The 12,585-nt window shown below is 42.1% G+C and overlaps 2 protein-coding genes across 2 annotated transcripts; both read right to left on the reverse strand.

The window, feature by feature from the left end:
* Window positions 1-41: 41 nt before the first annotated feature.
* Window positions 42-2,676, reverse strand: MFS15 (Major Facilitator Superfamily Transporter 15). The gene is made up of 4 exons (XM_017177903.3): window positions 2,477-2,676; window positions 2,263-2,399; window positions 491-1,588; window positions 42-422 (listed from the first exon to the last, which is right to left on the reverse strand). Exons 1-4 carry the CDS (start codon window positions 2,535-2,537, stop codon window positions 216-218), a joined length of 1,503 nt encoding a protein of 500 aa, XP_017033392.1. The 5' UTR covers window positions 2,538-2,676; the 3' UTR covers window positions 42-215.
* Window positions 2,677-3,069: 393 nt separating this feature from the next.
* On the reverse strand, window positions 3,070-8,570 carry MFS14 (Major Facilitator Superfamily Transporter 14). The gene is made up of 4 exons (XM_017177902.3): window positions 8,187-8,570; window positions 5,321-5,529; window positions 3,825-4,904; window positions 3,070-3,762 (listed from the first exon to the last, which is right to left on the reverse strand). The coding sequence occupies exons 1-4, from the start codon at window positions 8,233-8,235 to the stop codon at window positions 3,586-3,588; spliced, it is 1,515 nt and encodes a 504-aa protein (XP_017033391.1). The 5' UTR covers window positions 8,236-8,570; the 3' UTR covers window positions 3,070-3,585.
* Window positions 8,571-12,585: the final 4,015 nt, after the last annotated feature.

Genomic DNA, 12,585 nt, shown 5'->3' on the forward strand with positions numbered 1-12,585 from the left:
CCATATGTACTACGAATAATACCAATAAAAACGAAACGAAATACATAAATAATATATATATTTATATATTTGTATATATTCCGTATATAACTAGACATAAATACGTATGTGTTTGTGTGTGTCATGTGTATAGCTCTATTAATACGATCAATTCCATGGAATGCATCGTCTCCCACAAGGTACAAAAGTTTCACAATTACAACCAATCCTTTGGTTTAGGCATCTATGAGCGGGGCACGATCCTGGTCAGCTTCTTCAGGCTCAACACCACTACCACCTGCTGCAGGTGAGGGTGTTCTGGTGGCAACAGGTGAGTTCCAAGATTGGACACCAGTTCTTCCGAAAAGCATAAACAAAAGGTTGCCAATAAAGTAAACAAAGGCGGTGAAGAAGAACACTATGCGCCATTGAGCGGGATTTGTCTGGAAAAGAATTAAAACAGAAATTATTCACAGAATATATAAAAGATCAAAAGCTTATATACACTTACCTCATCCCACACAATCAGTCCCACAATCAGAGGCGCCAAGATGCTCATAAAGTTCGCCGCACAATTCGTAATCCCCATCAAAGTGCCCGCAAAATTCGGCGACAAATCGATGTGATTTACATGGAAGCCCAGATACGTGGCCGAATTGGTGGCCACCGCTGCCGTCAGCAGTCCTATGGCCAGTCGTACATTGGCCTCACCCTGGGTAATGTAACCCAGTCCCACCAATGCCAACATGGGCAGCCACATGCCCAAGGTATTGAAAAACTTTCTGGAGAAACTCAAAGGTATCGCCGTAGCTCTTTGCTTCAAAACATCCGACAGCCAAATAAAGACACAGGTCAGCAGGATCATGGCAAAGTAGGGCAGGGCAGACAGTGGGCCATTGCTCTTGATATCCAAACCCAGGACATTCTTCATAAAGGTAGGAATCTCCGTGAGCAGCGTCCAGAAGCCCCAGTTGTTGGCACAGTGAGCGAGGACAAGCACCAAAAATGGTCCCGAGGTAAGTATCCTCAACCAGGGAGTCTGCATTCTCGGCTGCTCTTCGCGTCCAGCATCTGACGACCTTCTCGCCTGTCCCGAGGATTCTATGTAGCGCCTTTCGCTGGGTGAGATTGAAGGATGTTGTGCTGGCGTGCTGGAGCAATAGAAGTACCACACAAAGGCCCACAAGATGCCAGCGCAGCCGGGAGCATAGAAGGTGCTGGGCCAGCCAAGCGAAGAGGAACATATGTAGCCACTAACCGAAAGCATAACCACGGTGCCAAACTGAGATCCCGAGTAGCAATAGCCCACCAGACGGCCGCGCTCCTCCGCTGGCGCCCATTTCGAGAGGAACGTGTGTGTGGAGGGAAAGATGACTCCTTGGCAGAGGCCTTGGACAGCTCGAAGCACCACCACCAGCTTCCAGCCTCCATAGTCGGCACAGAAGGGTGTGAGCAGTGCCAAGCAGGAACAGATGAGAACGCCAAAGAAGAGCATGTACTTGGCTCCATAAATGGCAGAGAGATGGCCTCCGGGCACCTGGGTGACCACATAGCCCCAGAAGAAGCTGCTCAGCAGGTAGGACTTGGTGCTCTCATTCCAGTCGTATTCCTGTAAGGAAAAGGGTTAAAGAACTAATTAGCAGGGTTTAAATTAATTATATTTGCATTTCTTAATATATGTAGTGTGGTTTTTAAGTTCTTAAAATGTTTCAAATTCTAATTTTACACTATTTAAACCATTTTACAAGATTTTTTGGTAATTGCAAAGTTCGAGTAAGAATAATTTAATATTTAAAACCTTTTAAGCTCTCTACGATAAGTTTCTTAAGCCTTTATAGGTCTTTCATTTATTTTAAACTCATAAACAATAAAAATTATTTAAATGAATCAATGATTCATTATTGAACCTTATCTCTAAAGTTTTCCAATTTCCCGCTGCGTAAAAAATGGATCAAGTGAAGGAAAACTTTGAAATAATAAGAACTGAAGTAGAATAATGAAAAATATTTAAGAAAAATAAAACATTAAAAATAATTTCCAGGAATTACTGAACTACAATTTAAATTTGATTTAAAATTTTTTTAATTATTAAAAAAATATTATTCAAAAAATATACAAATAATTCTTGGAAATACCACTTTTAAAATAGTAAAAAAGAAATAGTACTTTGGCAACAAAATAAAAGGAAAATAAAAGAAAATTAAACTAATAACAGTAATTCTCTTACTTAAAAATTCATAGAAATTTCTTATACAACAATAAATGTATATGTATATAACTTACCGGAAAATCATGATTACTGCTATTCCTATCCGTCATGGCCACAATGGCCACGGAGAGATTCACGCGCAGGGAGTAGGCCACCGCCAGCCCAAAGAACACCAGGATGCACTGCAGGTGACGTACACCAAACCGAGGACCTGCAAATGCGCAATTCATCCACGTACATACATATGTTAATAGACGCAAAACAAAGGCCACAAGGTCGCGGACTCACCCGTGTTCCCAATCTGCTGATAGCCATTGCGACCGCAGCAGGGCAGGCAGCCGAGCACCATGTCGCAGGTGCGGATGCAGTTGCAGGTTTAATCTTATCCACGTAGCCAACTTGGAGGCTGTATTAGATGAGCTGGAAGTGGGGGCGGGCGGTAGACTGGGGGAGAACAACAGCGGACGAGCGTCCAAACAATAATAACAGCTGATTTACTCCAAAAATTTGCCACAGCTGCGAAACTATCGAAGCTATCGAAACTAAGGCTCTAACAAGTGTTAGATAAATTATGCGAAAGGGTCACACTAGGCAGCAGGTGCATAAGGGAAAATTCTTTAAATTTGCATAGATTCAAAGATAAATTTGAATGGTTTAAAAATGTTAAATTAACTTAAAACATACACATGCTTCTTACATTCATAACTATAAAAGAAAATGTTACCAAAATTGAGCTACAGCAAATCCAACTAGTGGAAATAGCACATCAAACAAAGGTCGCCTCTCGATAGTCCAGCATCTATCGATAATTTACCGTTAGCGCCGACTTTCTATCAAATTCAAATCAAATCAAACCTTCCAAAAATACAAAACACCAATGATTATGTTACATTTTGACTCGTTTTCAGCTGCGAATTGAGCTGTTTTATTCATGGCTTGAATGGTCTTTATCTTTTTTTCTTTCTTTTTGTTTTCTTGTTTTTTTTTTTGCCTTTTTTAGTTTACTTTCTTTCATCACAAGTTTGGTTTTTTGTTAATGCCTAACTTAAGACTAAAACATATAACAATTACTAGAGCAGGCGACTCCGTCCCTATTTCCACTGAACGCTTTCTCAATTTGCAAGTTGAATTGGTTTTGTTTTTCTTTCTTTCTTGTTTTTCTTTTCTTTTTTACGGATTATGTACATTACGGAAAATACTGCAAACAATAATAATTTACGCTGGTCTTACGGACTAAGCAATTACCGTATAATATCGCTAATGGAAGCACGCGATCGTCACTAAAGTTAACTTTCAGCACTCGTCTCTAACTAACTAACTAAGCCTACGAACTACGAAACAACAGCCCGGTTGGATGACTCTCGAGGCGGTTCCAGCCTCTCACTCTCTCTGTCTCTCTATTTGTGCTGACCGTTGGGCGACAGGGGCGTGCCCTGCTCCGCATCCTCCTTGTTGTCACGCGGGGAGTCCCACCATTGCACCTCCGTTCGGCCAAAGATCACAAACAGCAGGTTGCCCACAAAGTAGAAGGCGGCGGCCAGGAAAAACACCAATCGCCAGTCGCCCACGCTTTCCTGAGGAGAAAGGATACCATTTAGTAAAGGATTCCCAAAGAGAGGTAATTATCTGAACTCACCTTATCCTGGACAATCAGACCCACAATCAGGGGGGCAATGGCGCTCATCACATTCGCCGCTCCATTAGTCAGACCCATCAGTGTTCCGGCATAGTTGGGCGACAGATCGATGTGGTTCACCTGGAAACCCAGATAGGTGGCCGCACTGATGCCCACCGTCAGGGTGAGCAGGGCCACGGCCAGCGGTGCATCCTCCTGGGGCACATAGCCCAGAGCAATCAGCGAGCACATGGGAATCCAGTGACCAATGCTGTTGAAGAGCTTCCGGTTGAAGGATAGGGAGAGTCCCTCCTTTCTTTGCAGGACCTTGGACAGCCAGACGAAGAAGAAGCTGAGCAGGAGCATCACCAGGTAGGGAAGCGAGGAGAGCAGGGCACTCGACTTGATGTCCACATGATAGATGCTCTTCATGTAGCTGGGAATCTGGGTGAGCAGCAGCCAGAAGCCAAACATGTGGGTGCAGTGTACCACCAGGAGGGACAGGAAAGGCAGGGAACTGAAGATGGCCACCCAAGGCGTGGGAGCTAGCTTCTCGGCCGACTGCATCTTGCCATCGCTGCGGGATTCCGTGATGAACTTGAGCTCTCCAGGCGAAATCAGGCGGTGCTCCTCGGGCGTGCTAGCCGAAAACAGGTACCAGAAGATCATCCACAGGAAACCGCAGGCTCCTCCCAGATAGAAAATGCTTGGCCAGCCCAAAAAGGAGTCCGCAATGAATCCACTCGTGGCCAGCATTATCACCGTTCCAAATTGGGCACCCGAGTAGCAGATGGTTCCCAAGATGCCCCTCTCCTCGGCGGGCGACCACTTGGACAGCAGAGCATGTGTGGCGGGATGGACAGCACCCTGGCTGAGACCCATCACGAATCGCATGGCGCACAGAGCCAACCATCCTCCAAGTTTCAGGGACAGCGGCGAGAGCATGGTGATAATGGCAGCGATACCCAAGCCCCACATCAGTAGGATTTTGGCACCATAACGTTGGGCAATATAACCACCGGGCACCTGGGTGACGACATAGCCCCAGAAGAAGCTGCTCAGCATGGCGGATCTCTGGCCCTCGCTGAAGGTGTAGTAGCGCTGTGGGGATAAATGGGGATTAGTTTTTATCTTCTAAATAAGATATAGATTCTAAAATCCTATAGAATGATTTGAAACTTGGCTTACTTATGTATTTTGATTAGCTTAATGCGAATAATTAAAGGTTAAGCTAAATAAAATTCAAGTTCATAACAAAAACCTCAAAAACCGCATAATATAAAAAATATCTCAAGGGTAAAATAACACATTTCTTCAAGCATTTAATTTAGTTAAAGGAAATGAATTATTATAGCTGATATTAATATACTTTAAACTATATAGTAAGCAATATCTTATCAGCATTTTTCGTTTTATCAATGGGTTTTTTATCACTTCAATTAAACATTATCATGAACAGCTCATCAAAGTACTTAAAACCAGGAAAATTGCAGATCCCAAGAGCTTCCTTAACTCACCTCCGAATTGAAGAGATCAAATCCAAAGTCATCATCGTCTTCACCACTGAAATCCGTATCATTCTCGGCCAGGCGGTCGGTGTTGTTAACCGCCGGGTGCTCTGTCATGGCCACCACAGCCACACTGAGGTTCACCCGCCAGGCATAGCTCATCGCCAGGCAGAAGAAGCACAGGATGCACTGCACATGCCTCACGCCGAAGAATTTCTCTGCAAGAAGAGGATACACAAGCATTGTATTGGGGGGAAAATACTGAACATGTGGCGCTCTCTTATCACTGGGAGCTCTCGCTCGCTTTGTATCTCAGTATCTCTGCAGCTCCGTATCTCTTTCTCTCTCTCTGAGTGGGCCCAAACTGGTAGCCATGTAAGTATGTGGGGCGCGTTTATTTATAAAACACTTTGACTATGTCAAAATCTTGTTCACGGCACGCACATGCGGCCAAAGAGAGAGATGGAGATGGAGACATCACATACACATGGACACCCACTCGGGCCAAAATCAAGAGAGACCGATGTCTTTGTTGTGTAAACTGCAACTGTGACTGTACTATACAGATACCTATACCTATATATACCGATATAAGATGCAAGTGGCCCACACAGACTACCTGATCGGGCGATCCTCACGTGACGATCCCAAAACCGATCCGATCTCTCGAGGGTATGTGGTCCGGTCTGGGCCTTACGCGGATTTGTTTTCACGCATTTGGCTATTTTTAAACCCGACTTTGGTTGGCCATAAATGGCTTAGTCTTTATAAATAGGAGTCTAGATGGTTGGCTTGTTGATTGGGTGGTGCTGGTGGTGTTGTTTGTGGTGCAACACCGCTCCACCGCCGGCAACCTTGCAACGCGGCCTTACAAGGCGTTGGGGTCTATTGAACTCCGCTCTGGCTTGATTCCAAAACCAATAATTAACTAACTACAGTCTGAAGTCTTGATACTACAATTTCCTAATAAGTGATTCATATGACTTGAAAATTAGTCAGTTTCTGGTTATTTTATGGTTGTTATATAGGGTTCATAAAGCCTTATCTCTGTTAATTTGATTTCTACTGGACTTGAAAATCTAAATGTTAAATGAATAATTTCACAAAACAAGCTTTGTGATAAGAAAAGTTCTAAAAGGAGGTCATAAGTAGAAATAGATTGGGTGGGTATTCAATTGAGGAATATTCCAAGAACAAGTTTAAATAATTTCTAAAAATATTTAGCTATCAATAGTACTTATAGAAGCTCTACTGTATTTCCTAAAATTCCTCATTTAAATTGCTGTCGAAATTGATTAAAAATTTTCCACATAAAGACTTGTAAAAAAATATCTCTCTACTGAAGTTGGACTGTATTTCCAATAAATTCAAATTTGAATTGCTGTCCGAACTTTGAGCTCTCTCCCTCTCTGTTTCTCCCACTTCCCACTTCCATTTCCTCTTGGTGAGGCGGTCTCTCTCTCGATCTCTCTCTGCGCTTCTACCGCCGTCTCTTTCGACGTCTGCCGTCTGCCTCCTGCCGCCGCCTGCCTGTGGTTTATCGTGTTGAACGCGATGACTCGTGGTCGTGTGAGAACGCTTTATCTGACACGTTTTTAAATTTATTTGCGCAATGTCTTCCCCTACAGCGTAACACCCGAGCGAATTTATGGCCAAGATATAGGGAACTTTTTTTTGTCTCGCGCTAAAGAGTTTACCGTACGGTCGTACCGAAAATAAAACCCCGTCTTGCTAACCTTATTTTCAACGAAAAAGCACAACCCAAATCAATCAGCATTTACGGAGGCAACCCCCCCGTAGCCATAAAGTCCAGAGAAGGCTCCAGCTTTGAGTGTTTATTGGAGACCATTTATGTGTATATAGTATAACTATGGTCGAGTATATTTTGATTGATTGCCAGGGGCTATGGCACTGTATGGTGACTGTACTTTCGGGCCATTAGGTGTGGGAGAGTGCGGACAATCGAAGGACACGGCGGCGTATACACAACAATAACGGTAACTGAGTCAAGTGTGCCGGCCGTATTGATAACCGATAGGCAACGATAAAAACTGGAACGTAGCGGAGGCGGAGGAGGTTTCCAGGCGATAAGATTATCTAACTAACTATCTTTTCAGTCCTGTTGTTACACAGCCAGCAGAGAGGGAGCCCTTTGTTTACCGTTAGTTTAGCTTTACAACTGTAAATTCAGTCGGCAAGCTTATTTAGCTTTATCAGCTGACTTAGTCGGTCGCCCCCTCATTCCATTGTGCCCCGTGCCAGCGGGTTTTCTATTTAAAGTTTTTCTCATTTTCATTGGCGCAGAGACACTTCCCCTCCTTCCTCTACCTTCTCCTCTCGTTTTCCTCTTATTTAATTTTTTTTTTTGTTTATTTTTATCACCCGAAAGTGCTAAAATGTGATTTTATTTTGTTTGTCAGCGTAACGAAAAAAAAAGAAAGAAATACAAAGAATACCGAGTAAATTGAGGAAAAATTAAATTATACGAACGCTCCGAAGGATGCATTTTGCACTGCATTGGAGGTCGTCTAAGCGAATGCGAATGCATAATTACGTGTGTTTCTGTACCGCCAAGATGGAATCGGTATTTTCTACAAATGGAGCGCTGCCTGACGTGAGTTCGAGATAGAAATATGGGAGTGCTGTGGCGCTGGAGAACCAATTAAGCGGCTTCCGGCAACAAAAGCAACAACACATTGAGCACTCGGAGCTCGGATCAGATCGGATCGGATCAAGTTGGAAGCTCGTCGTGGCGCTTACATAAGACACGTGCTCTCCACACACATTACTACTGGCTCTAACGGTGTATTACTTTACGTGGGGGGGGGGTCTCACTAACTGCATCTGGGGGGGTGTAGGTTTTGGGTGTACTCACCGTTGGCGTATTTACCACCCGTTTTCACCATGGTCAATGCGGTGGTCATGTGTGCGGCGCGGGTTGATTTAAAATTTGTATTTTGTTTTTAGATTTTTTTTTTCGAAAACGAAACGTTCACGTTTTGGGTCACTGGAAATCGTCGGTATCTCACGCAACGTGTTCCGGTTCCGTTGCACACATGTGAATGTGTGTTGGCTGATCTTTTCGCGTGTTTTCCCTTTGATTTCGATACGGGAAAATCTCTATGCTCCTCGACGGGATCCGGACCCAGAAACAACAACAAATTCTGGGCGTAGGACTTTTTTTTTTTGGAAATCTATATATATGTTTTTTTTTTGTGAATGACTTTTAGCGAGCGGGTTTTAAACGTTCTGGCGAACGACTGCGACTGCTTGAGTAACTGGCGGCGGTCGATTCTTTTATAAATATGATCGAACTCGCGCTCTCACGAATACACTGGCACACAGTGCGAGAGAGCGAGCGTGTGTATCGCGTGAATTCCGCTATCAGTCAAACCGAACACGCTGGCATACACACACTCACAGCCAAAAATATACACACACACAATCTGCTGCTCTCTGCCTCTGCCTCTCTAGGCGAACCGGCGAACGGGAGTAAGTAAACAAGACCAACACTAGCACATGGTTATCAGTTCGGGCCAAGTGGTTGCCTTGCCTTGCCACCGCTCTCCTTCCCTAGGTCTCTTTTTTTTCCACTACCATTCCCGTTCCCGCTGCCCTTTCCCGCCTTTCCTTCCCGGCTGTCTTCTAGGCTTTGTTGTTGCTAGTTTTCTGGGTAAAATGCAGCAGGCTGTAAAATTAGTCACAGATTGCAATGCTCTCCCAAAAATACAGCTCTCTTGATTGCACTCTCTCTTAGGCTCTCTCTGAAGATCTGGTATCTTCCAGATACAAAATCTGACACTAAACATGAATGAAATTTATCCTTTGGTTGTACCAGGAAAATCATCCGTAATATGTGAGTAAACACCAAGAAATATAAGGGTGTATCAGGTTTCAGATTAAGTGGAGGAGTTTTTAAGGCAAAAGTAATGTAAATATGGGGATAGCTTCATTATGAAATCTTTTTGAAAGGGTTTACTTTAGGAATCTTTGGTCTAAGCTTTTTTAGGTTGAGCTATTATAATTAAATACTTCATAATACGTAGGATTATACAGATTCAGATAGATTGCATAAGTTTAAGATAGATTAAATTTCCTCACTCATCATAATACATATAATTACAACTTTTCATCTGGTTTTATGGTTTCCTTCTAGATGCTCCTATCTCCAAAATTAAGAAGAGCAAACCCCCAAAAATCCCCCTTCATTTTCTGGGGAAAAACAAAAGAGAGAGTCTGTTTTCACAGCGATAGCATTGTAATGAAACCTCAGGCGAGGTCATTGTGTTCCATTGATAAGAACCCGCCAGCCTAGCACAACCTCATCTCAGCCAGATCCGATCCAGCTCTCTATCGGGGAAGCTGATCTCTCTCTCTGTCCTGGGTAATGACATAACTCAGCCCTGAGTGGCTTCCATCCATAACAGCTGATCAGGGGTGATCGATAACTACCCTTGAGTCCACTCACTCACTCGCTTACATAAGTCACAAGACCTTTGATCAATGCAATTTTCATTTCAAGATGACATGATTTCTCCCTTCTCCATTTCTTTAATTACTTCACTTGTTTATTTGTTTTCCTTTATTTTTGTTTTTATTGTTTTCCCTCACACCACTCACTCGCGGGCTTATCAAAATATAATTGCTGAAAATGAAATGTTTTAAACAAATTATTTATGCTTATCAGTGCGGCGACACTTCAGACTTTGATTTTCGACTAAGTATATATGAGCCCCGCCTCGTTCAGGCGAATTCTTCCGCCGCAATACCCCCCCACTTCGCTCCACTTTTTGGGCCCAGGAAATGCTCTGCAAATTCATTCTGATTCTGAAAATCATTACCTATGGGGATATGGTGGTGTGCAGGGGTGTGGAAGGGAAAGGGGGGAAGGGAGAGCTGGAGGTGGAGGAGGGCAGGAGTCAGGGGCCAATGACGACAGCCGCTGGGATTGATAACGGCGATCCACTAACCAGAATGGGATCTTTACAGTGAAAAAAAAGTTATTGAAAATTTAGAAAAATATTTAAATAAAAGTCTAAATATTTTTTATTTAATTCACTATTTAAATATTTTAATACCTTCTTAAAAATAACTTATTGTCCAAAAGAACTCTCTTAACGTGAAAATAAAACAGAAAACGTCTTAAAAATCTTTAAGAATTCGTTTAAAAAATTCTTTATAATGTTGAAAACTTTCACAAAACCCTCTTAAAACTCTTAGCTATTTAAAATGTTGCAAATATTTTGTTATAAATACAATTTATATTCTTTAAGTCCCAACTTAAGCCAATAATTTCTTGCAAAACATTTCTAATCTGAGGATTATGAACCCCCAACCTGCAAACAAATAATAAAATAATGCTGATTACCTTTTAGAAATAATATACTACAATTAAATTCCAGTGCAATTTATTTTTACGTGCAAATAGATAATAATTTTATTTGCCGTGCAATGCGGCGATGGCAAATCAATTTTGGCACATGGCAGACACGTTTCAGGGCACGTTCACTCGCTGACGACCGCTCGCGAATCTCGAGACGTCCCTTATCGGTTTCCCTTCCTATTTCGGGCAGTCCGGGCGATTATTCGATTCACCAGCCCCCGGGACTCGATCCATAACCCGCTTATCGCTACCGGATCTAGGCTAACTAGAAGAATTAACCATCGTGGCTAATGGGACATTTCTGGTAAATGATTTGACCGAAATGCGGATTTATGGCTAGCTAAATTTAGAGAGAGCGAGTGTTGGAAATAAAGAAATCCCGGCGATGGCAATCTAATCAAATGCCGGTGACACGCCCACTCCAAAAGGCAGTCACTGGCACTGATGGATGTGATTGTTACAGCGCATTGGCTTATCATTCATTCCCTGACAAATGGCAAACAGTCAGAGTCCGCTTGACGTCAACTAGAAGGAGGATGTGGATGAGGAGAGGCAGAGGGGATCCCATAGTTCTAGGGCATCCATATGGCATACACACCTTGCCTTAGACTAATTAATATGCAGCCTGTTCTTACACAAATTGTTTAAATATCAATGGAGCAGCGGCAACGGAAAAATTATTCACGCTGCATTACGTATACGCCAGGTGTAACCAAACAAAAACGCTCTAAACGAGAGCTAATTGTAGATGGATCATACGATCGAGTTTATGGATGATTCTTAACTCCTTTTGAAGGTTTTTTTCCAATGCTAATCATAATGTCCCCGAACAGGTGGACATTGTTTGAGGCGTTGGCGCCAACAGCATTTTAATGACCTCCACAAATAATGATCTATGGAAATTAGCCTTTGTTGGTACTCTATTTGAGAGGGTATATCTAACTTCAGAGAGGTTTAAAATGCGCTTTTAATGAGGATTTATTTATATTCTATGGCATAATATTAAAAAACAAATGGAAAATTATTGAATAACCATAATATATATTTGGCTTATATCTAAAAAGAATATTTGAAATATTTTGCTGAATGAGCTTGCTAAGCGTGCACTCAAAAATGTTCTTATTTATATCCGTCTGGCATTCTATAGTATTACTGTATAAAAGGAAAAATTATATAGCATATAATAGATTTTGGCGGAAATATAAACTTGCATTATAGCTGAAAAATACTAATTTTTCTTTGGAAGAACCTTTTAAGTACTTTTAATAAAATCTTCAAAGATTCTTCCAATTGAACTACATCAAAAACCGCTGTTAAATATTAATTAACAAATTCATATTGCCTTGAGTTCAAAGAGCACATGTTTCGTCAATTGCTAAAATTGTAAAGCAAGTTGAACCCAAGCTCAACTTAATAAAAATTATTAAAGAAGAGTCGAAACTATAGCTTGACTCTCCCAAAATATTCAAAGAGAAACCCTCAACAAATTCGTATCAATTAGAAGCCAACCGAACTTGGCCAGAAAGTCGTGAGGCTCTGATAAACCTACACCGGTTTGTTGCCCAACATCTTTAAATAGCTGAAACTTTTCCATTCAAAGGCCTAAAGATAGCCGTAATTAATTTCGATCAATATCAGTTAAAGGCAATTGAATAGAGTATTCCCGATTCGATTGTCGAGACCGTTCTCGACCTGTGTCTCCAGGCTTGGCATGCAAATAAGTGTGAATAATCGATGACAATATTGGAATTTTTATATATATCCATTTCGATGGCATCTAAATGTTTGGGCAAATGTCTCATTACAGCGGGGAATCGGATCGGGATCAAGTCTACGGATTGTGTGAATTCCAAAGGCATATTTGAGCTGCCGACAACGGCGTAATTGAATT

The sequence above is a fragment of the Drosophila kikkawai genome, chromosome 2R, assembly GCF_030179895.1.
Source record: "Drosophila kikkawai strain 14028-0561.14 chromosome 2R, DkikHiC1v2, whole genome shotgun sequence".
Lineage (NCBI taxonomy): Eukaryota > Metazoa > Arthropoda > Insecta > Diptera > Drosophilidae > Drosophila > Drosophila kikkawai.